This window comes from Apodemus sylvaticus, chromosome 5, assembly GCF_947179515.1.
Source record: "Apodemus sylvaticus chromosome 5, mApoSyl1.1, whole genome shotgun sequence".
In the NCBI taxonomy this organism is placed as follows: Eukaryota; Metazoa; Chordata; class Mammalia; order Rodentia; family Muridae; genus Apodemus; species Apodemus sylvaticus.
In genome coordinates, this window is record NC_067476.1 from 117,663,437 (window position 1) to 117,691,224 (window position 27,788).

The 27,788-nt window shown below is 40.9% G+C and overlaps 1 protein-coding gene across 2 annotated transcripts in view; it reads left to right on the forward strand.

The window, feature by feature from the left end:
* The first annotated feature begins 5,517 nt into the window (after positions 1–5,517).
* Positions 5,518–27,788, forward strand: part of Plcb1 (phospholipase C beta 1) — a 699,616-nt gene continuing 677,345 nt past the window's right edge. For both annotated transcript variants that reach the window (XM_052183717.1, XM_052183718.1), the window contains exon 1: positions 5,518–5,952. In XM_052183717.1, coding sequence (XP_052039677.1) covers positions 5,854–5,952 — 99 coding nt within the window. In that variant the 5' untranslated portion in view covers positions 5,518–5,853. The remainder of the gene's footprint in view (positions 5,953–27,788) is intronic.

The following is a 27,788-nucleotide window of genomic DNA, read 5'->3' on the forward strand; positions in this document are numbered from 1 at the left end:
ATTATATCCATGATGCCAATGACATTTAATTCTTGGCTCAAATACTCTAAATATATTTCTCATTTACATCCCTTAACTGTACAAATGAATAAGTCATCAGAGTGGCCTTCCATAGAGCTATTAAGTGACTCTGACTAGCAGTAGCTCTACCTTCTATAGTTTATGAACCCCTGAGGTTTCTGTGTAGACCATTTCCATCCCAGTTATGCAGGTAAAGAGAAGAAGGGGAAAGCATAACTGGGAGCTTTTACTACCACCCAGATGTTATTATTACAAAGTAGGACCTCTGTGGTTTTTTTTTCATATTTCTCCATTATTTAAAGAAAGACAAGGTCGGAGGAACCCTGATGCTTAGTGGCAATTAGAGCTCATTTATTCATGAGGGAAGGGAACTTTTCAATTCTAGAAGGTTAGAGATGGAAATGGATCTGATTATAGTTTATAGAATCAATGCAAAAATGGAGCTCACTGAATCACAAGACCACAGAATTAGGGTTCTATTTTGAAAATTGAGTTATTTTAGGGCTCATAAGTCAGTTTAATATAATTGTAGAATAACTGTAAGTATGTATGCAAAGTATCATTAATGCTATGTAACTTAACACACAGGGTGGCAGTTGATCATTAAAATTACTTTTCAAGATAAAGTATTGTGGTGATTGCATTTGTAGACATGGGACTTGTTAAGGCCTAGGTAAGCTACTAAGGTCTAGATAGGATGTTAAGGCCTAGGAAACAGTTACTTGACTAGTCTGCCATTATAAGGAAACTTTCTCATGTTTCTGTTGGTACTAGGAAACTTTCCAATGCCAAGATTGATTCTGTTTTGTGCCTTTGGAAACATGTCATGAAAAAAGTCAATAGAACTGTTTTGTATAGTTATCCATTATGAGCTTGGACCTGAACCAACCACCCAACAGCACTTTCTGCACTGGTGTATAAGCTTTTATGGTAAAAGCTCCCCCTGGTTTAGACCCCAACATAAGAGAAACACTGGTACCAATATAAGAAGTTATTTGGAATAAGACTTCTATTTTGACTAGTGGTCCAGTAAAATTTAAGTTCCCATGTCCTTTCTGGGAACTGACATCTTACTTGGCAGAAAGAGACATGTATGTGGGTAACTGACACCCTGGTTGGCAAGTTAAGACATGAATGTTAGACAAGTCCCATCCTAGTAGACAAGTTACAACATGAATATTAGACAAGGCAAGTCCCCTGCCACAATTGAATCCCCCAACCAGTGGGAGCAGGGTAAGTGTACAACAAAGACATGTTCCTAAGGAAATCTCCCTATCCCTAAATCCTGATTGGTGAAATAACTTGGCACAGAAATTTGTGGCTTTTGAGCTTAAAAACTCTGTAGGATCTTAACTTGGGGTCATGTTCAGTTCATGAATCCACAGTCCTGGTTGGCCAGTCCTGTGGTATATGCTAAATAAACTCTCCATGTCTGACTGTATCAGTGTTTGTGTTGTGTTTGTGTGGTTTGTGAGGCAACTCCTGGACCCCAACCGGACCAAACACCCTTGGTATGGATTTTGGCTCTTTCATTTTTAGTACTTGGTAGAAAATTTGGGGTAATTTTATCCTGTTTTTCTGACTCATTTTCCTCAATTATAGAATAAAGAGAAACACAGTTTATAGGGTTAATATGAGGATTAAATCATCAAGGGTATAAACCTCTTTGGAAAAGTATTAGGAACTAGCCCTCATTATCATTAATTATATATGAGCATATTTTATTTCAGAAAGAATGATCATTTTTCCATGCTCACACAACTAGTAATTGGAATAATTCACTATTAGGAGGTATTACACAAGACCTTTTCAGCATAAGAAGCCTCACTGTCTTACATATTGATTAGAGAAGGCTGTGTGCTGTAATACAGTTTCTAGAGAGTTTGGAATATTTGTATATATGTTAAAAATAGACAAACTACCCAGATCTAAGTAGTAAGTGAGGATTCTAATATAAGACTTCCTGTGGATCAATATTAGTTACCGGCTCTGCGACCAAGATCATAGTCTATCATTTTGGGGAAGTTAAGGCAGGATCACAAGCAGTAAATCAAGCCACATCCACAATTGAGAATAGAGAATATGGACATGCTTGTTTGCTTGCTTGCTTTTGTCTGTCTTTGTTCACTCATACACAATTCAGGACACAGCCTAGGGACTGTGTTGTCTACAATGGACTGGGTCCCCCTGCATCAGTTAACAAGGTAGACAATCCCTTACAGACTTGCCTACAGGCCAACTTGATGGAGATAATTACTCAGTGCAGTCTGGCTGTCCAAGTGATTCTAGGCTATGTTGACTGTTAAAACTAACAATTACAAAGGGTTAATTATTTTATATGGCAGATCAGCTAAGAGTAAAGTAAATATGAACTTGTGTTTCTTTTCTTTCTTTCTTCCTTCCTTCTCTCTCTCTCTCTCTCTCTCTCTCTCTCTCTCTCTCTCTCTCTCTCTCTCTCTCTTCCTTTCTTTCTTTCTTTTACATTGTTATATTCAGTGGAGAGAAACTAAGGAGGGGGGAAGAGGGAAAGCAAGGGGGAAGGAAGAGAGAGGAAAATGGATGTAAATATGAGAGATTTCCCCCAGAAGCACCCAGCCTTCATCTTATTTGTTAGATTTGACTCTTTATGTACCCTCTCAAGCAGTTACAGACAAAGGTCAGTGGAGGAAAATGGAATGATTGTAATTAGCTTCATAATTCACTACTAAGCATGGTTGCCAGCTAAACAATTTAGGGTTTGCTTTGAAGATAAAAAGAGTAGAGATGCTGATGGATAGGAAGGATTCCATTATGGAGTGACTGGGAATCGTTCAGCTAGTGCCTTGACCTAAAGTTTTTCTTTTAGGGAGCAGCCCCAGTGTATCCTGATTTCCTAAGGTACTCCAACTAAAGCTTTCTGCTCAATAATTATTTCAGTGGATGATGAAATAATTGAGGAAAAATACAAGAAAACGAAAGACCAGACTAGAACAGAACAGCCTGGTAGGGCGTGCAGTAAAGATAATTGAGATGGTCTGGATCCTTGAAAGAAGAGACTTATTACAGTCATGGACAATAAAGATAAATGGTGAATCTGAGGGCATTGCCTTCTGCGAGATAGCTAGTGAGTCAAAGCCACTACTTGGAAGGACTGTGGGCATCAGATTCATCCTGTACTTCGGTATTGCAGGACCAGAATGAAACAAGGCAGTCTTTTACTCCCTCCCTCTCTCTCTCTCTCTCTCTCTCTCTCTCTCTCTGTGTGTGTGTGTGTGTGTGTTTCTGTCTCTGTCTCTGTCTGTCTGTATGTCTGTCTGTCTCTCTGTGTGTGTGTGTGTGTGTGTTTATGTGTCTGTATGTGAAATTGCTCCAAGAACAAGACAAGATTTCCAAAGATAAGAGGAGTCCAAATTCATTAATTATAATAGTTCCAAGAATATAGCTGGTTTTCCATCCTATTTTTGATAATATATCATCTGGCTATTGGTCTATGAATGTATATTTAGGTGGCATTTGGGATTCATACTAGAATTGTATACATATTAGGTAAACAGTGTAGCACTGGGTTCCACCCTTAGCTTAGATATATTTAGTAGTCTTTTGGCTGAGTTTATAAATTTTGACCCACAGGGACCTGCTGTACTGGCGGATTTTATGTGTCAACTTGACACAAGCTAGAGTCATCAGAAAGGAGTCTTCATTGAGGAAATGCCTTCATGAAATCCAGCTATAAGGCATTTTTTTGAATTAGTGATCAATGGTGGAGGTTCCTGCCCATTGTGAATGGTGACATCCCTGAGTTCTATAGGAAAGCAGTGTATGTAAGCCATGACTAAGCAAGCCAGTCAGGAACACTCCTCCATGGCCTCTGCATCAGCTCTCTCAAGGTTCTAGACCTGCCTGAATTCCATGTCCTGACTTCCTTCAGTGATGCATTATGATCTGGACATGTAAACCAAATAAACCCTGTTCTTCCCAATTTGTTTTTTGGTCATGGTGCTTCATTGCAGCAATAGAACCTGAGAACTAACTACACAAAGAAAAAAGACTGAAAGCCATATTTCTCTTTTTTTTCTTACGTACCAAGGTATAGGTGTGTAGGTCAGAGGGCAACTTTGGGAAGTTAGTTCTGTCCTACCACGTGGAGTTTGAGGATGAAACTCTGGCCATTAGGCTTTCTGGCAAGTGCCTTGACTGTCTAAAACCATTTTGCTGGAGCCTCTTCTTTATGCTGTTTCTTTGTTTCCAAAATCAGCCTTTCTTTATGGCAATATTTTTAGAATAAAATTCACTCATTTTATGTGTCTAGTTTTACAAGGTTTGACAAATGTAAATTCACTGATACAAAATCTTTCCATCATTCTCAAATGTTCCCTTCCATGCCAATTTTTGCTCACCACTGGCCACAGGTACCTACACAATCTACTTTCTGTCACCACAGAATACCTGGACTATTCTACAGATCCTGCAGAGGGCATCTTGTTGCATGCTCTTGTTTGGCTTAAAATTTTTTACGATCATGGGTATGTTTTGGAGTGTCCATCCCTTTGCATCGTGGAGTAGTATTCTAGTTTGGGGAATATATATGCTTACTAAGGTTTCTTTCTCCAGTCACCTGTTGTTTGACATTTACAATTTTCAGTTGCCTTTATCATTGCTGGACAAGTCTGGGTACCTTTTCCTTTCTCTTGAGCAAAAATTCTTGGAGCAGAATTTTTGGATTGTGTGATAAGCAAATGTTTAACTTGATTAGAGATTATTTTGTAAAGTATATTTACCACTTTATAGCCCACCCTCCACCCTGGTGATGGACTAAGATTCTAGTTGCTCCACAGCCTCTCAAACAGTTGACAGTATCAACCTTGGGAGTGAAGCGAGATATTCCTACGCCTATGATTCAATATGACTCCCACCCTGCCCCAGGCCCAGGCCCCACTCCTTTCATCTTTCTGGGGAATAAAAGATTTGCCCAACCCCACCCCACCCCCGAACTTTTTATTTTCTAAACACTGTTTGTGGGCCATCTAGGATATAGGCTGCCAACTTTCTGGTGGGGCAAGATTTGTTTGGAGTTCTTGATCTAAACCTCTCAATTGCTTCTCCTCTGTACAAAATAAGAACCTTCTCTTTGAAAAGGTTGGAAAGCACCAGAGAGAAAGAAGGCCTAGGTCTCTCTCCCCATTCTGCCTCAATGTCCTTCTTTACATACGGGGTTAGGATCCACCAACCAGATCCACCTCTAGGTTCCCAGAAAGCCCCCCAAACACCAGCCTTGGTTCCAGGCACCGGGCATGCTCAGAGGGTATGCAACACAGGCGTCGGCTGCAGTGGGGCCCGGGAACCGGGAGGTGCCGCTGCGTCCCCGCTTCCCGTTGCTGACCCAGCGCGCAAAGTTGGGCAGGGAGCTGGGGGAGGAGGACCGCGAGCGAGGGTGGCGGAGCAGGGGCGGGAGGAGCGGAGGGAGGAGGGGACCGGAGCGTGTCACTCGCGCGCTCCCTCTGTGCAAAGAGGATGTGCTGAATGGTGCGCTTCCAGGCGTCGGCCAAGCAGGATCCGGAGGCGGGCGGCTCGCACTGCCGGGCTCTGCTCCTCCGCGTTTCCCGAGGCTCTACAATCACCGCGGGCTCCAGACCCTGCGTCCCGCCCGGGGCATGGCAGGCTGCTGTGCCCTCGCGTGTCGTCCCGCTTACTAAGCGGCGCGGGCCAGAGGTGCAGAGGCCAAGAGGCCGGGAGGCCGGCGGGCAGCGAAGCCCAGAGCCTGCTGAACCGAGAGCCAAGCCCGCTAGCGCCTGGAGCTCCGCGTCCCGTCTCTGCTGCGCTCGCCCGGGCCGCCCGGAGCCCCGATGATCCCAGATGGCTGGGGCTCAGCCCGGAGTGCACGCCTTGCAACTCAAGCCCGTGTGCGTGTCCGACAGCCTCAAGAAGGGCACCAAATTCGTCAAGTGGGATGATGTAAGTGAGGGGCGGCGCGGTGGGGTGCGGGCCGGGCACCCGAGGGCGGGCTGCGTGGGGGTGGGGCGAGGGGCGCGTTATGCAATGGAGCGCTGGAGAGGGTGCGGGCAGCCCGGGGTGCACAGGTTGCCAGATGCCCGGGTGGGTGGTAGAGGGTGGTAGCTTTTCGCGCGCTCTCCTCCTCCTAGGAGGTTTAGAGTCGACATCTTTGCTGGGTCTGGCCAGCACCTCCTGAGGGACTTAAGTCTTTGGGGCTAGTGGAGCTAGAGGGACAGGTTTTACCCAGTGACAGGTCCTGAGAGTTTGGAAAGAGCACGAAGTTAGGAGCAGCTGGATAGCGCTGGAGAGAACTAGACGCACCCCCCACTACCTAGGCTAGCTAAGGCGTCCGATTACCTCCTTTGCCCTCTTTCAAGAAGGACTACCTACCATCCAGGTCCCAAACCTTGCAGTTACTGCTAACCCTTGAGCATTTTTTTTTATGCTGGCCACGCAGCAGAGGACACAGCGGTACAGCCGACAGGTGGTCGTTGATGCCAAACTTTAGCGCCTGACTGCGGAGTGAGGGGCTTTGGAAAGGGCTGTGAGTGCACTCTAGAAGCTGATTGGTTAGCAAAGGAGGGGCTGTTAGGGATGAGAAGCGCAGGGTGGGCTTGTAGACAGGGCCAGGGTTTGAGAAACGAGCTTGTTCAAGTCTTCACTTTGAAACAGACCCACAACTTTACCCTCTGGTTTACTTGTTCTTTGCTGTATAGGAGTGATCCGGGCCAGCTCCAGGACTTCCAATGACCTCTCCCTTCCCTCCACCCTAGTTACCTTCTGAACACTTAAAGGCTTCTTATTGAAACCGCCAATGGGATGCACATTACCCTATCAATGTAGCTTCTTGGGTGTCGTCCAATGGGTTTTATCAGAACAACTCACCCGAACAAACCTGAGCTGTCAGGATCTAAAGAAATTCCAGTCCTAATGATTAACACATCTTCTAACAGGAGCAACTGTAGGAGAATGAACCTGTCTTCTAGCTGAGATGATTTCCCACCTCCGTACATTACAGCCTGTTATCCTCCCGGGTATTTTACTTTAATCTTCTTAAGCCAATTTCCAGTGTCTGAAAACAATTTAAATATTCCAGGTAGTGAATCCAATTACTTAGCTGAGTGCATCCGTGTCTATATTTTGTCCAGTTGGAAGTGCAAACTGAACTTGCAGTATGAGCAGCGCCACAGCCTCCTTGAAATCTCTTGCCAGTTACCAAATGATGTAGGCGAGGATGTAAACACACCCTCTTTACCATGGGCTTTGCACTTGTCTCTTTTCTCTCTCAGTCTAATTGGACCAGAGGCTGTTATAAATGGAATAGAATCGAAACAATAAATCAGACACAGATGAATTGCTTTTGTCAAGAAAACAAAAGGAGGGTGCAGTTCAACAAATACAATGTTCTCCTCCACGGACATCCTTAGGTAAAGAACAAGCAAAAAGGTGGAACTGAGAAAGAGAGGAAAGGGGTAAAGTGGAGAGAAAGGGAGAGAAAAGGAGGGGAGAGGCAGGGAGGGGGGCGAAGAAGGGGAGGGACCACTGGGGGGGGGGAGAGGAGAGCAGAGTTCCCCAGTAAAAGGGGGGGTAGTTTTGGCCATAAGCTCTGGAATTCTTTTTACTAATGGTCTTTAAGCTATATTTTATTAATTCTCCATAAAGTCTGGTTTTTGAGAAAATATCTTTGACAACAAAGGTTGTAGATACCCAGGAAGGTGATTTGTGTTACATGCATTTAAGTAGCAAATGCTCCACAATCACTTAATCAGTGCCCTTCTTGAACTACATTTTGGGAGTGATGGAGACAGTAAGTAAAATCGCTCCCATTATAGACAGGATCTGGTAAATAGAAGAGATCCAAATCATCAAACACCAAGATCAGATGATGCTCTCTCTGGAAATGATGGAGAAGCCAATAGCCAGCCCTAGGAGAAAGAAGTGGGCAGAGTCCTCCAGCCAAGGCAGCAGGGAGTTCCTGGGGAGACTTGTATGGAGGAGACACACACTTGGGAGGGAGCCTAGAGTTCTTAAGGGAACAGACTGCACCCAGAGGACAAATTAACTGGACTTTAGGGAAGTGCACTGAAGTCACTTGGCTCTCTTGCTGTGTTTGACCCGTGCACTAGGAGGCATGGAGACATTCTTAGTATCCCTGTTGTAGTCCCTGAGCATCCCCCTCTGTAGTACTCCTAGTTTGAGTTTCCTCTTTTAGCATCAAGGCAATTTTGATCTGTTTGGCTGTTTCTTTTGCATCTCTATGAGGCTTCGCTTTCAAGGCTAAGAAACCCAAATCTTGAATCAAAGGTCTGGGTTCTCTCACTGAGCAGTGTGACTTTAGACAAATAAACATGTTGAACCTTTGTTGTCTCTCGTACTGAACTGGCAGTACTGCATCCCCATACATTTAATGTAACGTTCTGTGGGATTCCTCTACAATCAAGCAACCTTCCCTTCTCTTCTCCCCTCAGAAGCATCCAGAAGTCCTGTTAGTCTTGGAATTGCTGACTCTATCCTATTTCTGATTCAGCTCTGGGATAAGGCTTGAGGGTGTACCTTTCTTACAAGGCCTTAGTTAATGTGGCAGTAGTACCTGCTGGTCTGGGAAACAGCACTGTGTATGACCGGGGGTGGGGGGGTGGGGGGGGAGGTTTGTGAATGAACTGTTACTGTAGCTTCTTAGCACACAAAAACTTTCAGTGGCTTGCAAATTTAATTTTGTCGCTATGTTTACATTTTGAGACATTTGTCATCTAGGAATTGGAAACACACCTGTAGCAGCCTTGTTCGATCCTCTGGGGTTATTTACTGAAGCATCAATACTCAGAACTGAGTGAATAACTCACATTCTTACATTTTTTCTTTCTTTCTTTTTTTGTCATTTAACTTCTTTATTTCTCAATTTTCAGTCAACACATTGGGGGAAAATGACACTTATTCTACATTTGGTTTTAGAATTAAAATGGTTAATCTGAATAACACATTCAGCCTATTGCCTGGCACATATAAAGTATTCAGTAAATTTAGCCTTCATCATAACCCATCGATGTTTTTACTTAAAAGTGTACAGGATAGCTCAGGTACCCGCCATGGTCTTTATAGTTGGTGAATTACAACGTCTCATCCTTCCACCAGAGTTAGCCAGCATAAGAATGTCTTATTTCCTATTTGCCTTCTAAACTTTTAATAAAGAGTTATAGTATTCAGCAAAGAACTTGTCCGGGTCAGAATCTCATACTTGAGACACACTTTTTCACTGTCAGTAAATTTGGGTATTCTCAGAGATAAGTCTTCTGGTTTGTCGTCTTTATTTGCGTTAATAATGCAGTCTTCACGTTCTGGTGTTTTCTTTTCACAGCACCCTTTACTTTTACTTGAGTTGTTAGGCATTGTGTAAATTACTCTTATATAGTCTTTCTTACTTACTCTTTTTCTTCCATCCTCCCTTCCCCTTCCTCTCTCCCTTCTTCCCTCCCTCCTTCTCTTCCTGTTCTCAGGTTTGAGAGGGTCTCTGGTTTGATTTTGTGTAACAGAGCTATGGAAGTTTCTCTCTTCTAAGTTTTGGAGGATCACTCTCTGTTTCTACCCCAAGGGAACATGCCATCTCCTTATCTAGAAGAAAAATAAATGTGACAAACAGCTTCGACGCCCTTTGTACACCTGTTGTGCTGTGAAAACTGCAGAGTCCTGCTTTCTAGTTTATAAAGAGGGACTGTGGGCAAATCGCATAGATATTTTACTATAGTATTAGACATCATGGTGCATACTGAGAATTTAAAAGTGGTATGTTGGGGGCTATTTAGGATTGTAAAGTGCTACACAACATGGTCCTGTTTTGCCAACCACCATATGGAATGGGAGATGTCACCTAAACAGGGCTATGTCAGGTATAACTTGTTGGCTCTTTACCAAAGTCCTGATAACATTGTAGATGTTCTAGGAATAGTTGGCACCGACAGAGGCAGTAACCAATGACAACAGGTACAAACTGGCGGAGAGCAGGAGCTGGGGTCTGCAGACACTGCTGTGCCCACCCATGATTGACACTGCTGTGTCAAGGAAGATCTGGGAGTCCTTAGAAGCTGGGTGAAGGTTTGAAATGTTGCAACATTTTAAAACTAGTAATGTGGATACAATGTAACGATGAAGATGATCCTGGCTTCCTGGACTCAGTGAAAGGAGAAAAAGCTGACCTATTGTAGCTGCCTGTTTATTCATAACAACAAAAAATAAAATTATAACCTTTTAGTTTGTATTTGCATATGACCATGTTAAAGATGGAACATGGCCAATTCTTTGTACTGTGGGTGTTACAAGGGGGCTGTGGTGAGAGAGACAGGGGGTAGTAATTTACTTTCTATATCTTAACCAGAGAGCGGTTTCTCCTTTGAGTTTTGACTTCTGTCTGGATTGGTGTTATGAGATCAAACTTTTACTGGGAAGACACTGCACAAGTAGCTACTTACCCCAGATAGGGAGTCATAACAGACCAAGTACAGATAACTCTAAAGTCCAACTTGGTGAACAGTAATTTTTATTAAGGTTACATACAGGAATGTGGGTGAAGGGTTAGTTGTAGAAGCAGAAATAACTCAAAAGACATCACCAAAGCCTACCATAGCATAGGTAAAAACTCACAAAAGCTGGGAACCTGGAGCACAGTGCACAGCCTGCACACAGCTCAACAGGTTGGAGAGTGTCATTTCCTTGAGCTAACCCTCTTCTAGGCAGCTTGGTTTCTCTTGCTCCTCCTCCTCCTCCTCCTCCTCCTCCTCCTCCTCCTCCTCCTCCTCCTCCACCTCCTCCTATCAGGGAGCTAGTCTTGTCTGTGAATTTTCTTTGCTGGTCTTGTCTGTAAATTTTCTTTGCAGCTTGGCTTGGCCCAGAGTAAGTCCTGGTAGGCTTTATTTATTTCTTTAGGGAAGTAAGTAGCCCAAGAATTTGGTCAGTTTCAGGGACTTCCTGAAGCTACTTTTACTTGTTTATCTTTTAGTTTAAGAAATTTCTCTGCAGAATAAAATGTTTCGATCTCAGAGGAAATTGCTCCTCAGCAATTGAACAGGAGATAGGAAAGGAATGACCCAAAGCTGTGCAATATCCCCCAACCCCTAGTCTCTGGCCTGCCAATGTTTCAAACCTTAGACCTTTAATCTTCTAACCTCTGGGGAGTCTCCTTTCCTCTCCCTCTCCCACTTTTTCTTCCCTCCCTCTCCCCTCCCTCTCTTTCATTTTTTTCTTTATCATGTTTTCTTCCATCCCCCTCCTCCTCCTTTTCTTTCTCCTCCTTTTATAGGATTTCTTTGTATAATAGCCCTGACTGTCCTGGGACTCTCATTGTAGACCAGGCTGATCTCAATCTCAGGGAGATCAGCCTGTCTCCACCTCCTGAATGCTGGAATTAAAGGCATGTATCACAAGCCCAGCCTCCTCGGGTCTGGTCTGGTCTGGTCCTTTCTTTTTTCTTTTCTGATTGTCACTCTTGGTTCCCAAATTCCTATCACATTGCAGGCAAGTTGCCTAGGCAATCTCGACCTCATGTTTCTTATTGTACTATAGTTTCTTAACTGTACTCTGCCTATTGTATTTCTTACATCACAGAAGAGCTACAGTGATTCATATTCACCTCCTCATATCATTTCTGGGACACAGAAACCCCCCAATAAAAGGGAGGTTTGAAAGAAAAGCAGATTATAGAAATAGAAATAAACATGGATACATGGATTTTAGGAAGGTGGTCTGTACAAATAAGATACCACTCTTATTTTACAGAGTAGAGTCTGTAATTTCCAGACTTTTATTGTATTCCATTTAATATGAGTTTCAATGTTATATTTTATAATTTAAAGAGGGAAAACATCTATTTTTACCCTTTGTAAAAGTTTCAAATGTTCCTGAGAAAATGAGTCTACATAATTCAAAGCAGGATCTCCTCTCTACAAGCAAACCAGTTAACAAACATTCCAGAAGTTTTATTATTTTTCATGCATTACAGACAGCCCACACTTGTACACACATGAAAATACATGCATACATGTATGGTTTCACATGGGACATCCTGTTTTTGTAAGTAAACCTACCATTCAGAAGTCGAAAGTCTGGAGTGAGTTGTTGGAAACTTTTGAGAAAACTCAGGTCTTTAGATTTATATTAAGGCCCCTCCAATTTGAAACAAGTCATATCCTCCTTTTTCTCTTGCCCGCCCAATAAAAATACTAAGTAAAAGGTCAGTACAAGTAAAAAGAACTTCACATCTAAGGCAGCATTCTACACCAGAGCTTAGCTAGAATTCCAGTACTCTGTAGAATCAGTTTTGCTTTCTAAAATGAGGACAAGCTAATACTGACAGGATTAGTGAAGGGAGCAGGGAGGAGGGTATCAGAAGTGGGAAGTCAGCAGATTCCCTTTGGAAAGGTTGTAGGAAATGGAAGGAACAGTTGAGCTGACGGCAGGTAGATCTAGTTTGGGTAGCACAGAGGTGGATTTTTGACTGAAGGCGACATCAATCTCTACAGAGTAAATGGAGGTTTCGGGGATGCCTCATTAGTTAAGAGTCTAGCTGCTATGGGAGAGGACCTGGCTTCAGTATCCATATGGTTGTCAACATTTGTTTATAAGTCGGTTCCAGGGGTTCTGACACCCTCTTCTGACCTCCACAGGCATGCATATGATGCATACAACTATACCCAGGCACATACACAAACATGTAAACTGAATAAAAGTTTAAAAATACCTGCATATGTCATTTCTTGTCTGTCCAAAGAACTCTGATTTTCTGTTGACAATCAATAAATGTAAACAAACACAAGACTCTATAGAGTTTTCTCTACAGGAGATGATAAAGGAGAGCGAAGTCTTACATTACAGTGGAACATTAATGTAAGAAGAAAATAAATAGAAGTCACATGTCCTGGTGCATCGGTTTTCACGGAGTAGTCAGCCACTTGTCACCAACACACTCTCTAGGGACATCATTATTGTCCAGCTTGAAAAGATCCAGAGTCCATTCTTAACACCCTTCCTAGCCTCTCGGTAGCTTTTTATGACTGGTAACTCCATAGCCGGTTATGCCTGTTTTTAATCTATGACAGCTATTTTTATTTTGAACGGAAACTAAACCAAACCACTTCAGCCTACAGCATTTTTTATTATTGCCGAAACTGACCCCCACTTCAGCAGTAACAACAAAAGTGCTTGATCCTTAGCGTAGATGACCCCTGATTAGGTCCTTATCTGTCCTCAGGCTGATTGTGGAATGTGGAGTAGGAGAGGAGAGGAGAGGAGAATGCCCCACAGGAACAAACACAGCTCTAGGAATTCAACCAGAGAGAGTAATGCACGCAGGTGGGTACCTGCACAGCACAGCGGGCTCATAGAACACAGGTGTCAGGATCTATTTTTTCATTTCCTGTTTCCTCCCTCTCTTCATTTCTGTTTCTGTGCTGGAGGCTGAAGCCAGGGTCTCTGTATATACTAACCAGATGCTGTATCAGTTGGCTGTTTCCTAACCTTCTTTTTGTTTTTAATTTCGTATTTTTTTTATTATAACATGTAAACATCGAAGAAGAAGACACATAATACAAAATAACCATTTTAAAGAGAAAAGTTCCGTGGCAACCTGGGTCCCAAAGGAATTGGATTAACTGCAGCCCATTTCCTCCTCATAACACCTCATGCAGACATCGTCCGCTCCCAGTGCATTAGCTTAATTTGTACTGGCGATTAGAATATCTTGAATATTTCCCTTGAATTTAACCTATCAATAAATAGCTTCAAACTGTACTTGCCTGTGGTGGTATTTAAATGGAACAGGAAGAGTTTGATTTCTTATGGCCAACCTAACCCAAAAGTTAGATGATTCTTTTTCAAAAGTGTTCCCTGTAACCGTGAGTGGTCAGTTGAAACAGAAATGGAGTGGGACCAATTGATGGTTGCTGACGCTTTGGGTCTCTGTTTAAATACAAATCCTTGCTAACTGAACACATTAGTTTTCCTGTTCCCTGATCTAACATTAGGTTCCTGCAGACTTTCAGGCCCTATCACAAATTCCATATGCATTGCATATTTACAACATTTGAGTCACTAATCAGAGCTGGATGGTGTATGTCTCTGAAGCAAAGGTCCTAGAGACACATCATTGAGAGATGATTTACTAATTGGATCCTAAGGAAACATTTATTTCTTGTGAAAAAAAAAAGAGTTGAAATTTGATATTAAAGAATGGCTGGCTCTTTAATAAGATTTTTTTCCCAGTCATCTCTGACCCCTTAGAATGTCCAATATTCCACTTTGTTCTTTTCATGTGTTATTTTGAAAAATTTTAATTTACATTCTTGAAAACTGTTTTGGTATATGTATTAATGGATGTCGAACAAATATATTACCAAGAAGCTAAATTAATATAGAATGGGAAATAGATTATTATATAAAATGAGAACAATAGGTAATTGGTATTTAAAAAGAATTAAAAACATCCTACATCTGTTCTCCACTTCCAGGGCTTTTTTAGTTCTCAGTGTTTTGTTTCATTTTATTGTGTTGAAGTTCTATGAGCAAGTCCAGGGGAAAAGGGATTAGTGAGCAAAAGAAACATTGTCACCTAGACTGAACATGGTGTGTGTCACCAGACACCACTAGGGCCTGGAAGATTCAAAGAGATGATTTTGGTACTAAAAAAAGAAATCATTATTGTTTAGTTAGACTTACCTACAAAAAGAGTGTTAATTTTGATTTCTGTAATAGAAAAGGCTATGTGAATGTTAAAAGGAGCACTAAGTCAACAAAGCCAGTCAGCAAGAATTCTAGCTGATTGAAGAAAAGTTATTGAAATAAACTGTGCATTTGTGATATTTGAGTGTGCTTGAGTCTTTGCACCCATTCCCATATACTCTTGGTAGGACTTCCTGTGTCAAAATGTCTGGGCGCCAAAAGTCTGTGTGCCAGAATGCCTTGGGGCTGAGGTTCTGGCTGCATATGAAATTGATGGATACGAGTGAAATTTGGAGGGCAAAGATGTGGAAGAGGCCAACTGCCTACCCTGTGTTGCTTCTGCACTTCTGTGAGACTCTGGCAAGATGGCACAGTGGGTAAGGGTTTGTCGTGATGCTTAGAGTCTGTTCTCCTTACCAGCTGAGCTTTTCCTTGTCTTTGGTGTATGTTGGATCTCTGTTGTCTTTCTTGAGTTTGAAAGGTGCTGGGTTCATTCATGGAGATTCATCTGCAAGTTGCTTCTTTGGTCTTTCCAGTGATTTTGTCAAGTGTTTACCTACCTGTCCTTGTCTGTTTGTAGTCACAATCCCAGAGAGGTTACTTTCCCAACAAACCCTGCCTGACAAGGTCCCGCTGTCTTTGACTGAAGTTCTGGTTTGTATTGAACTCACGAGGTAACAGATACTAGACTTAATCTCCCTCTCCCTCTCAAGTGCTGGGCTCATGGGCACCTGCAGCCCAGTCTACCTGGTGTAATGAATGGCCCATAGGCTTTTGCTTTTTAAAAGAGATGCTCAGTCATATGACTAATGATAACTCCCCTTCAACAAATTCCTAGGGAATTTCATAGGGAATTAGAGGGAAATAAACGATTGGTTTACCTGAATGAGTCACAGAGAGAAAGTTCTATTATCTTTATTGCTAAAATGAAGACATAACAAATACAGGCCTATTGATGTAAATTTTCTATTTAAAATCAAATTTCTATTTGCAACAGTTATTCTGCACAGAAGCAGCAGAATCATTGGGCAACTAAGCCACCCCCCACACACTCTGCCCATTCACTGTCACCAGCTTGCTTGATCCTCTAAGCTCCTGCCCTAAAGTCACCCCCACCTTCTCCGTTTAACAGCCCTGCTCTTTCCCTAGGCATCTCAGATGGAGGCTTCATTATCATCCTCACCTCACCTGTCTTTGGACAACACCAGTTTCTCTTCAGTGGAATCCAAGAACATACCAATCAATATTCTTGCATTAGTCAGCGTTCCATTACAAAACCAAACATCTGTGATAATCGACTTGCCAGGAGAAGTTTATTTCCCCTCTTAGTTTTAGAGGTTTCAGTGTTAATAGCTCAGTCCTGATCCTTGGGACAAGACAACTTGTGTCATAGCAGGAGAATGTGGCAGAGGGCAACCAGATCTTCTTGTTGCCAGGAAGGTAGAGAGAGAGAAAGGGTCCTATAGTCTTGGATAATTCCCAGTAAGTCCCTGTTTTCCGAAGACCAGATCAGCTCCCAGTAACCTCACTCTGGGATGGAGGTTTCCAAACATGGGATTTTAGGTGATAATTACTATAGAAAATGTAGTAAAACCTTTAGCCTCTCGATCCTGAGCATAAAAAAAGTTACGCTGTTTCTAGCTCTCTTTCCTTCTTTACTTTCTCTCCCCACTTTTTTTTAATCCCGGTCATTTCCCCAGAGGTTTCCACCTTTGCTCTGTAGCAGAGTTTGCCCTTGAACTTCTTTTTCTTTTTCTTTTTTCTTCTCTCTCTCTTTCTCTCTCCTTCCTTCTTTGCTTCTTTCTTTCTCTCTCTCTTTCTCTCTTTCTTTCTCTCCCTTTCTTTCTTTCATTCTTTCTTTCTTTCTTTCTTTCTTTCTTTCTTTCTTTCTTTCTTTCTTTCTTTCTTTCTTTCTTTCATTCTTTCCTTCCTTGCTTGCTTCTCTCTCTTCTTTCTTTCTTTCTTTCTTTCTTTCTTTCTTTCTTTCTTTCTTTCTTTCTTTCTTTCTTTCTTTCCTTCCTTCCTTCCTTGCTTCTCTCTTCTTTCTTTCTTTCTTTCTTTCTTTCTTTCTTTCTTTCTTTCTTTCTTTCTTTCTCTTCTTCTTTCTCTCTCTTTCTCTCTTTCTTTCTTTCTTTCTTTCTTTCTTTCTTTCTTTCTTTCTTTCTTTCTTTCTTTCTTTCTTTCTTTCTTTCTTTCTTTCTTCTTTTGTCTTTCAATCTTCTTCCCTCTAACTCCAGAGAACTGGGATTAGCCTTATGATGCATCAGTGAGATTGTGCTAGTCATGCTGGGTAAGCCTCTGCCAGTGGAGTCATCTCCCTGCCCTGGGGATGTCACTTTTATTCACCATCTCTTTTCTTTTCCCCTTCTCCCTCCTCCTCAGCCCTCAGAAGCCTTGTTTCACCTTCATCCTTGCTTTGAAAATGTTAATCACTGCTTAAATATTTATATTTTTGGTTATGGCTTATGACAAGTACTGGTCACAACTCCAAATGATGTTTGGAATCTGTCTCAGCATCTTTTCCTGTAGTGCCCATTTGCACATCCCTTCATAGAATCAATAGTTACTCTTTGAAATACGTTGATACATCTTAAAAGATAATCAACACGTATTATGAAGTTGTGATGATACATGCCTTTGTTCTTTTTCTCATGGAGTTTATATGCAAGTAGGAGAGATAGAGATTCGTCAAACAAGATATCATTTAATTCTAATTGTATTGTTAACAAGATATTTAATTCTAATTGTATTGTTACAGGAAAAAAGTATACATATTTATACATATTTATAAGTAGTATGGGGAGAATTTCTTTTTGGTAAATTCTATTAATGAGAAGATCTGGGTGCTATGTAGGACTTAACAATAGAGCAGGATGTGTTTCAGCCATGAAAGAGGATGTGGGGACATTACAAAGAGTCAAGGCGCACAGGACTTTGAAGGACAGAAGCAGGATAAGCCGGTGGGGAGTGTGGCTCAGATAATGCTGTGTGGTAGAAAGAGCCTGCCTGTGTAGTGCCTTGGTCTGGGAAGTTTTTACACATAAAATTGACAGGAAGCTAATAAACCCATGGTTCTCAGTGTGCGCATTCCTGACATTTGGGGCCAGGGAATATTTTGCTGTGAGGTTCTGGCTTGCTAGTACTATAAACTACCTAGTAGCTTATCTGGCTTTTACCCAATACCTGCCCGAATTGTGATGTTCAAAACTGTTTCTAGATATTGCCCAAGTTGCAAAACTGCCCCCCCCCCCGTTGATACTCACTGATTAAAATAACATGCTTTGCTTTTATCTGATTTACAATGTATCAGGTCCTTCTCTTGCCTCTCTCCCTCTCTATGTCCCTCCCCACCACAAGCATGCTAGTCAGTCAGTACATAAAAAGGTCATCAGCATCGCTAGTCATAAATCATGGTAGATTCAACTCAAGTCAGATGGTTATTTGGTATCAAGAGCTGCACTGAAATGATGAGTTTTTCCTTCTGATACACTTGCTACATCATGGGCATCCAGGTTGATCACAGGGCTCCAGGGTTTTCATTTATTCCCTAGTTCAGTGCTGGACACACACTACATGCCATTTAAAGAATCATGCCTCTGCTTTTTCTGCATGTTCTGACGAAGGAACTTTTGTACCTCTCAGTGAAAAGTAAGTTCTTCATTGAACACCCTCTGCCGCTTCTCTTTTCTGTTCCAGAGCTTTAGTTCTCCACTTTCCTTTATTTGGAGAAATTTCAATCTGCTTACAGCCCAGTGATGATATGCATAGAACTTCTGCTTCACAGATACAGTTGAGCATTCAGCTTTTTCATTTGCTATGGTTTCATGTTACATATCCCCTACAAGCTTGTGTGTGTGACCGCTTGGTCCCCAACTGGTGGTGCTGACCAGAGAGCTTGTGAAACCTTAGGGAAGAGTCCTTACTAGGGGAAGTGGACCATTTTGGGATGTTCCTGGAGGTCTGTAGACCTGCTCTACTTCCAATTGCTGTATCTTTATCTGCTTGCTGATTCTCTGAGATGTGAGCAAGTGGGTACCATCCTCTCTGACCACCACAGAGCTGCTAACCCCATGCTTTCCCATTGTGAAAAACTGTCTTACCTAAAACCATGGGCCCAAACAAACCTCTTTCCTTGTGTTGCTTCTTTTTGGAAATTTAGTCATGGCAAGAAGAAAGCAGTAGGTTGGATTTATTATGCTTTTATCTCATAGTCAGAGTTGTATTGATTATGTTGGTATTCTGTCTCAGAATTCTCCCTTTTCACTCAGTGTACATTATCATATTTTCTCTACTGCTTCCTAATATAAATCTTGGGCAACACTATGCATTGCAATCTCCTTTTTCCTGTATTGATTTTATAGTATTGGTTCATTTAGAAGTGCTTTCGTCTAGTCATATGTGTTTTCTTGGAGTAGCATGAAAGTATGAAAGTCACTATGAAGTCAGAATTGTTGTCAGCCTTGGCCAACACACCTCAGACATGTGCTAAAGAATGAGCTGTGGAATATGTGGACTGGTGCTTGAGGTTACTCATGAGGCTAAGGGTAACTTTCATATCAATTTATGAGGGATTCCACAACAAAGTAGCACAAATTTTCAATAGAAACTCTCCTCCTTTTCTGGAGACTGAAAGTGTATAGTTTCAGCAAGCTTTTCCAGGCCTTTCTTGTTGGCTTATGAGTAGCTCTTTCCCCCTCTTACCTCTTTCAGCTTGTGTCTGTGCCCCAGCTTCCTCTACTTGTAATGATACTTAGATTAGCACCCACCCTGATGACATCCCAACTTAATCATATCTTTAAAGAAACTATCTCCAAATAAGGGCTTACTTTGAGGTCTTCAGCATCCTGTAGGGGAGGGGGGTACAGGTCAGCTTGTAGACTACCAGAGCCAGGTCAAGAGTAGCTTGACAACATGGAAAATCTTTAGATGAGATTGTCAGTAAAGAAAACCAAGTTTCCTTGGTGTTGCCATCAGGATTTGTAGCTTCACTGTGTCATAGAACTATGTTATGATCACATGAGACTTTTTATGTGTGCATGGATATATACATATGTGTAGGACAGATACAGGTAGATCCATGGGTTTACTAGGCATCCAGCTTGATCTGAGAGGCCAGAGAGCTGTCCCTCCCAAATAGTGGGCAATATAACCCTAGGTTGTTATTGCCTTCCTGACTCACAACCTCACTACTGTGGTTCTCAAAAAGTATGACTCTGGACCAGCAGCATCAGCATATCTGTCAATGTATCAGAAGTATGAATTCCCAGACTCTATCCTACACATAGCAAAACCAACCAACCAACCAACCAAAAAACACCCTCTTATTATTTAACTTTATGGAAAGGGTCCTGCAATCCATGTTGACAACTCAATACATCTGATGTATGTGTAAATTTCAAAACTATCATTGGTGAAGAGAGAATAAAAATAAAAACCTTTTGTGTTTATTAGATTTTTTTTAAAAGATGCTAGATAGACCCTGGATGATTCTAGAGTCATCTGGAAAGAGGGAACCTCAATTGACAAAATGCTTGCAATTGATTGGAATGTAGGCAAACCTATGGGACATTTTCTTAATTAGTGATCGTTTGGGGAAAGCCAAGTATACTGTGGGTGGTGCCATCGGTGGGATTCAGGTCTTGCATTGTATAACAAAGCAAGTTGAAGGAGCCGATCAGGGAAAATCCTTAAGCAGTTTCCTGTCCTCAGCTTCCTTTAATACTTCTAAGTTCCTGTCTTCAAGTTTTTGTCATGGATTTCCCCAATAATAGGCTGTAGCCTATAAGCTAAAAATCTTTTCCTTTCCAAGTTACTTTAGTCATTTTATCACAAGGATAGAGCAACTAGAACAGAAATTAGTTAGTAAAAGAATTAAGATACCCTCTGGGGGTTGGCTCAGTTCTATAGTAGCCAACTGACCTAAGAATTTTACCCCATTCTGAGTTCTCCTGGGAGTGAGAGGATGACCGTGTATGTGTATTTACACATCACTCCTAGGCACAAATTCTGGCAGTTAATATGTAGCATCTTGGCTGAGTAGCTTCTTTAATATGGGGAGAATAGATATTTTGCAGTTATGTAGCAAATGAAACTGGAAATAAAGATTTGTGTATTTCTGAGTCAGATCATGCCTTAGGTGCTAAGAATGCTGAATTCTAGTTGGTCCTAGAATGTTTGATTATGAAGGAAGGAGGCATGAGGCCGAGGCAAATGATCACTAACTGATAATCTGTACCCAAGTATGGAGTCTGGAAGGAGAAAAAATAAACTAGAATTGGCAGCATCCAACAGAAGCAAAGAGGCCTAATACAGAGAGACCAGGATCTAAGTTTGATAGACTTTGATCTTTTAACTTTAACATTTGGTTTTTAGATTCTTGCAGGGAATTGTCACCAAGATATTTTTAGTGGGATATTGTTCATTGCTTTGACATAAAAATGATAAGTCACACTTGCAGGTTAGTTCAGGTTGGTCTGGAAGTTAGCAGACATGCTGTGTGCAGCTCACATCTGCAGGCTAGTTCCAGTTGGTCTGGAAGTTGGAGGACTTAGAGTGTACAGCTCACCAGTGTCTTCATTTTGCTCACCTTAAAAAGAACAGATGATGGAAGATGGCTGCAAATGCTTCTGTGAGCTGTCAAGTGTGTGATTCTACAAAAGCCTCAGACATTTTCAAATTGTTCCTGCATTTTAAGATCAAATTTTATTTCCAAATGTCTTTTTTTTGACATTTAAAATTTAAATAATTCTGGAATTTTTCACTCCTTATGAAGTTCCATACAACAATGCAATTCTTTTATATGATTTTTTTCTAGCTGTAGGTTAAGAATGTGTAGGAAGAGGCTGAAGAGGTGGCTCAACGGTTAAGAGCACTGACCGCTATTCCAGTTTGATTTCCAGCACCTACATGGCTGCTCACAACTGTTGGAACACCAGTCCTAGTATATCCAACATTGTTTTCTGACCTCTGTGAGCAATAGTTATGCAAGTGGCTCACAGATGTACATGAAGACCTAACACCCACACACATAAAATACATACAGTTTTAAAGAAGTGGTAAAAAATGAATGCATAAAAAATTATTAAAATTAGTTAGGATGGTGGTTGCTTTAAAATATTAAATATTGACTTGCCACATGAGCCAGTGATTCCACTGGCTGAAGGTAATTGAAAGTAAGATCTCAAAGAGATGTCCATGCTTCTTTGTCTACAGTAACATTATTGATAGCTACCAAAGCAAGTAACCCAAACGTCCACTGAAAGATAGGTAGATAGTAAAACATGGCGCATCTATAATACAAAGCCTCAGAGAGGAAGGCTGATCCACGGTGCTGGGTGTAGCATGAATGTACGTGATCAACATTTTGCTAAGTGAAATAAACCAGGCAGAAAAGGATACTTTTGTTTGTTTCCATTTTTAAGCATCACATAGAGTAATCAATTTTTTTGAGACAGGAAGTAGAATGGTAGTTACTAAAGCAGTGGAAGGAGAGACTAGAAAGTGATGTTTAATTGTGGCATTTCCATTAGGGACGGTGACATGTCTCTGCCATTGTTGACACTGGTGGCAGTAATACGCGTGTATGTGTATGTAAATGCAGTGCTACACAGCTGCAAGCTTAGCAGAGCTAAAATTTATGTTATATCTGTTTTATGTAATAAACACAAGTCAAGAAAAACCTACATTTAAACCCATATTTATATTTATTAGTATGCATTTGTGTATGTTTGCCAAGGTGAATTTGTGGAGATCAGAGAGCAACATTTGGGAGTTGATTCTCAACGTTTTACCTTTCTGAAGCCCAGTGTCTCTCTGGGCTAGTACTCTGGGCTAGCTGGCCTGTGAGCCTCTGGCCAACTCTATCTCCATATTCAGCCTCTTCATAGCCATGCAGGATTACAGGTTTGAGCCACTGCGTCCAGATTCTTATACATGGGTTCTGGGGATGTTCCCAAGTCTGTGAGTTCCCAAGGTCACACTCAGTTCCATTGGCTTGAGAAGCAGGTACTTTTACATCATGTCCTGGGCTATCTTTTTGGTTTTTAAATATTCTAATATTAATAGCAAATGTATTTATGTAGTCGTTTTACTTAACATCCATCCTCTTTGATTTTCTCAACCTTCTTGGGTGCATATCATCAGTACCTCTGCCTTCCTGTCCCTGCCCAGTGAGGAACTGAGGAAGGGAATAGGAAGGCATTGGAAACCAAATGGGCAGCCTCCAGCCCTAAGATTTTAAAACTGAACTGACAAGGAAATCAGAATTCATTTTTCCACTTGGCCTACCATGAATAAACAGGAAAATTTTCTAAGGTTCTCTCTGTAAGTTCTCAGTAAGTTTTCCTTACAACAGTTTTAGATTACATAGAAGTTAGGATTTACTGTCATATGGATATATATGAAAACATTTTTTTAAAGTGGACTGCAGCCAGAGAAGCAGATGGGCTAATTGCAGTTCTTCACCTATTTCTTCTTTCCTCCAAATCTAACCCTCATCTCTAGCTCTATAGTAGCCACTTGCTGAGGTTACCCTTGCCCCCCCTTCCCATGCCCAGGGAATTACATAGATCCTCCCTTTATAACCCCCCATCCCCCATGCATTACATCATTGTTTTATTGCATCCATCAACTCCCACAGACATCTGGGAACCCAAAGAGCACTCCACCCAGGGAAACAGGTTGGCCAATGACAGATCTTCATGTTTCCCTCCATTCCTCCAACTCCAATTCTCCATTCTCATCCCTAGTTCTGTAGCAGACTACCTGCTGCAGCCTCTCCTCACTCTCTGCCCCCATTCCTAGGGGACTATGCAAATCCTGCATAAGGAACATCCTGCTTTCCTTCCTCCTGTGAATGCCCTCCATCCCCTGCTCCCATTCCTAAGTGTCAGCTCCCAATAACCAGAAACACAATACCAGGAAAGTCAGATACCCAGAGCTCTCAGTGGCCATACCTATCAGGATCCCAGAAGAATTCCCTACAGGACATTACATAGCCAACATACTATCCTAAGAACCACAGAGGAAACAGAAACCAAGGAATAAAACACCTATCCAAAAAAGACAAGATCAGATATCAACACCTGGAATTATAGTCTTTCCAAACCCAGATACTTAGACACCAGCATAAAACCACAATAACAATATGTCTTCGCTAAAGCTCTGCAACCCTACCACAGCATGCCCTGAATGTTGAACATAGTTGAAGCACAAAAGACCTTAAAATAGCATTTATAAATGTGATAGAAGTACTTAAAAAGGAAGTGAAGAAATCCATTAAAGGAATCTATGCAAACACAAACAGTGGAAGGAAATTAACAAAACAGTTCAAGACCTGAAAATGTAAATAGAATAAATAAATCGAAACTGAGGGAAATGTGGAGATGAAAACAATGTAGAACGGGATCCACAGAGGCAAACCTCACCAAGATGCAAGAAAGAGTCTCAGGCATTGGAGACAGGAGAGAAGAAATGGGTATCTCTGTCAAAGAAAATGTTAAATTAAAAAGAAATCCTGGAACACCCAGGAAGTGTGACAATATGAAAATACAAAGCCTGTGAATAACATGAATAGCAGAAGGTAAGAATTCCTGGTCAAAAGCACAGAAGATATTTTCAATAAAATCATAGAAAAAAATTCCCTAACTTAAAAAAGAAGATACCTGTCAAGGTCCAAGAAGCATACAGAACACAAAATATATTGGACCAGAAAAGAAAGCCTTTTCAACACTAAACAGATAGAACAAAGAGAAAATACTAAAAGCTACAAGGGAGAAGACAAAGTAACATAAAAAGCCAGAATTATTACAATAACACCTGACTTTTCAGTGGAGACTTTAAAAACCTGAAGGCTATGGACAGATGTTCTACAAAGTCTAAGAGACTACAGATGCCACATAGGATTGCTATACCTAGCAAAACTTTCAATCACATTAAATGGAGATAATAAAGAGTACTGTCTATAAACCTATACCTACAGAATGCACTAGAAGGAAAACTCCAGCATCAAATGGTTAACTACATGGAATAAAAAAATAAATGATCCCAATAAGCAAATCAAAAGAGGGAAACACACACACACACACACACAAAACAGAAACAACAACAACGACAACAACAACAAAATAACAGGAATCAATGAACACTAATCACTGATATCTCTTAATTACAATGGTCTTAATTCAACAATAAAAAGATACAGACTAACAGAATAAATGAGAAAACTGGATATATCCTTCTGCTACAGTCTAGGAATAAAACCTTAACATCAAAACTAAACATCACCTAAGGGTAAAGAGAAGGAAAAAGATATTCCAAGCAAATGGATCTAAGAAGCAAGCTATGGTAGTCATTTTAATGACTGACAAAATAGACTTCAAACCAAAATGATCAAAAGAGATGGGGAAGGATACTACCTATTCATCAAAGGAAAATCAACTAAGAGGGCATTACAATTCTTAACATCCACCGGACAAACACAAGGGTGCCCAAGTTTATAAAAGAAACATTACTACAGTTTAAATCACATATTGACACACCGACAGTGAGATGTTTTAGTAACCCATTCTTGCCAATAGGTCATCCAGACTAGAACTAAACAGAAATTTGCTGGAGCTAACTAATATTATAAACCAAATGAAGAAGGGTTACAGATTTAGCTCAATGAGTAGAATACAAGATTCTGGGATTGATCCTCTGTTCTTGAGGAGAAAGCTCAACAAGCCAACCAACCAATGAGCCAACCAGTCAACCAGCCAACCAGCTAACCAGCCAACCAACCAACCAGCCAAACAGCCAAACAGCCAACCAACCCACCCATCAACCAACCAGCCAACCAGCCAGCCGGCCACCCAGCCAACCAGCCAACCAGCCAACCAGTCAGCCGGCCACCCAGCCAACAAGGCAGCCAGCCAACAAAATGGACCTAACATATTTACAGGTTTTTTGTTTGTTTGGATATTTTTTTTTTGGTTATTTATTTTCATTTCAAGTGATGTTCCCTTTCCCAATTTCCCCTTCACAAACCCTCTATCCCATCTCCTTTCCCCTTTGCTTCTGTGAGGGTTGCTCTTTTACCCACCCACCTACCCAGTTCACTGCCCTAGTATGTCCCTACACTGGGGCATTGAACTTCCACAGGACCAAGGGCCTCTCCTCTCATTGATGCCAGATAAGGCCATCTTCTGCCACATATGCAGTTGAAGCCCTGGGTCCCTCCATGTATACTTTTGGTTGGTGGTTTAGTCCCTAGGAGCTCTTGGGGGGGGGTCTGGTTGGTTGATATTGTTGTTCTTCCTATGGGGTTGCAAACCCCTCAGCTCCTTCAGTCCTGCCCATAACTCCTCCATTGGAATCCCCGTGTTCAGTCTGATGGTTGTCTATTATATCCACATCTGATAGCAGAGCCTCTTGGAGGACAGCTATACCAAACTCCTGTCAGCAAGTGCTTCTTGCCATCAGCAAAAAAGAATATCCATTCTTTTCAACAGCTCAAGGAACTTTCTAAAATTTATGAAATATTAGACACAAATTAATTCTAAGCTGGTACAAGGAAATTGAAATAACACTCTGCATGCTATCTGACCATCATGGATTAAAGCTGGATATGATATCAATAACAGCAGAAACAATAGAGTGTATACAGACTTGTGGAACTTAAACTTACTCAATGAAAAATGTGTCAAGGCAGAAATTATAAAGAAATGAAAGACTTTCTAGAATTGAATGAAAAGGAATATGAAATACATCAAAACTTATGGAAACAATGAAAGTTGTTTTAAGAGGCAAGTTCATAGCATTAAATGACTACACAGACAAAATGAGGAAAATCTCATACTAGTAACTTAACAGCTCACTGGAAAGCTCTAGAACGGAGTAGATTGCAAGAAATAATTAAATTCAGGGATGAAATCAATAAAATTGAAGCAGTACAAAGAATCAATGAGACAAAGAGTTGGTTCTTTGAGAAACATTGATAAGATTGAAAACATTATCCAAATTAACTTAATGCAGAGAGAATATCCAAACCACCAAAAATAGAAATAAAAATGGAGACATAACAACAGACACTGAGAGAATCCAGAGAATCCTAAGGACATACTTTAAAACCTGAACTCACCAAATTGGAAAGCCTTTAAAAAAAAGATAATTTTTTATATGTACCATTTGCCAAAGTTAGGATCAGATAAGCAATTTAAACAGATCTATAAACTCTAGTGAAGTAGAAGTAGTCCTTAAAATTTTGTCAATGTTCCCAACAAATAAATAACAACAGCAGCAGCAGCAGCAACAACAACAACAACAACAAAACTAGCCCAGGATTGAATGGTTTTAGCACAAAATTCTACTAGACTTTCTCAGAGTTAGATTCAGTACTTAAATTATTCCACAAATGGAAATAGTAGGAACATTGCCCAGTATGTTTTATGAAGCCACAGTTATCCTGATAAACATACCTAATAAAGACCCAACACAGAAAGTAAACTACAGAATAGTTTCCCTAATGAACATAGATTCAAATGTTCTCAATAAATTACTTTCAAACAGAATGTAAAAACATATTAAAATATACCCACCATGATCAAGTAGGCTTCATCCTAGAGATGGCATTTGTAAATATATATATAATCTACCATAGAAACAAACTAAAAGACACAAACCATATGATCATCTTATTAGATGCAGAAAATGCCTTTGAAAAATCCCACACTCCTTCATGATAAAAATCTCGAGGAGATTAGGGATACAACAAACATATTTCAACACAATAAAGGTAGTTTACAGCAAGCCCATAGTCAACTTAAGTGGAGAGAGTAATTCCATTAAAATGAAATAAGACAAGGTTGTCTACCCTCTCCAAATATATTCAGTATCATGCTTGAAGACTTACTCAGAACAATAAGACAACTGAAGGATGAACAAGATACAAATAGAAAACGAAGAAGCCCATTATCTTTATTTGTAGATGATATGATAGTATTTATACAATATCCTAAAAGTTCTACTGGGTAACTCCTATATAGCTGATAAAAACTTTCAGTAAAGTATTTGTTTCACCAAAGTGCTTAGCTGTCTACAAAATTAACTCAGAAAAG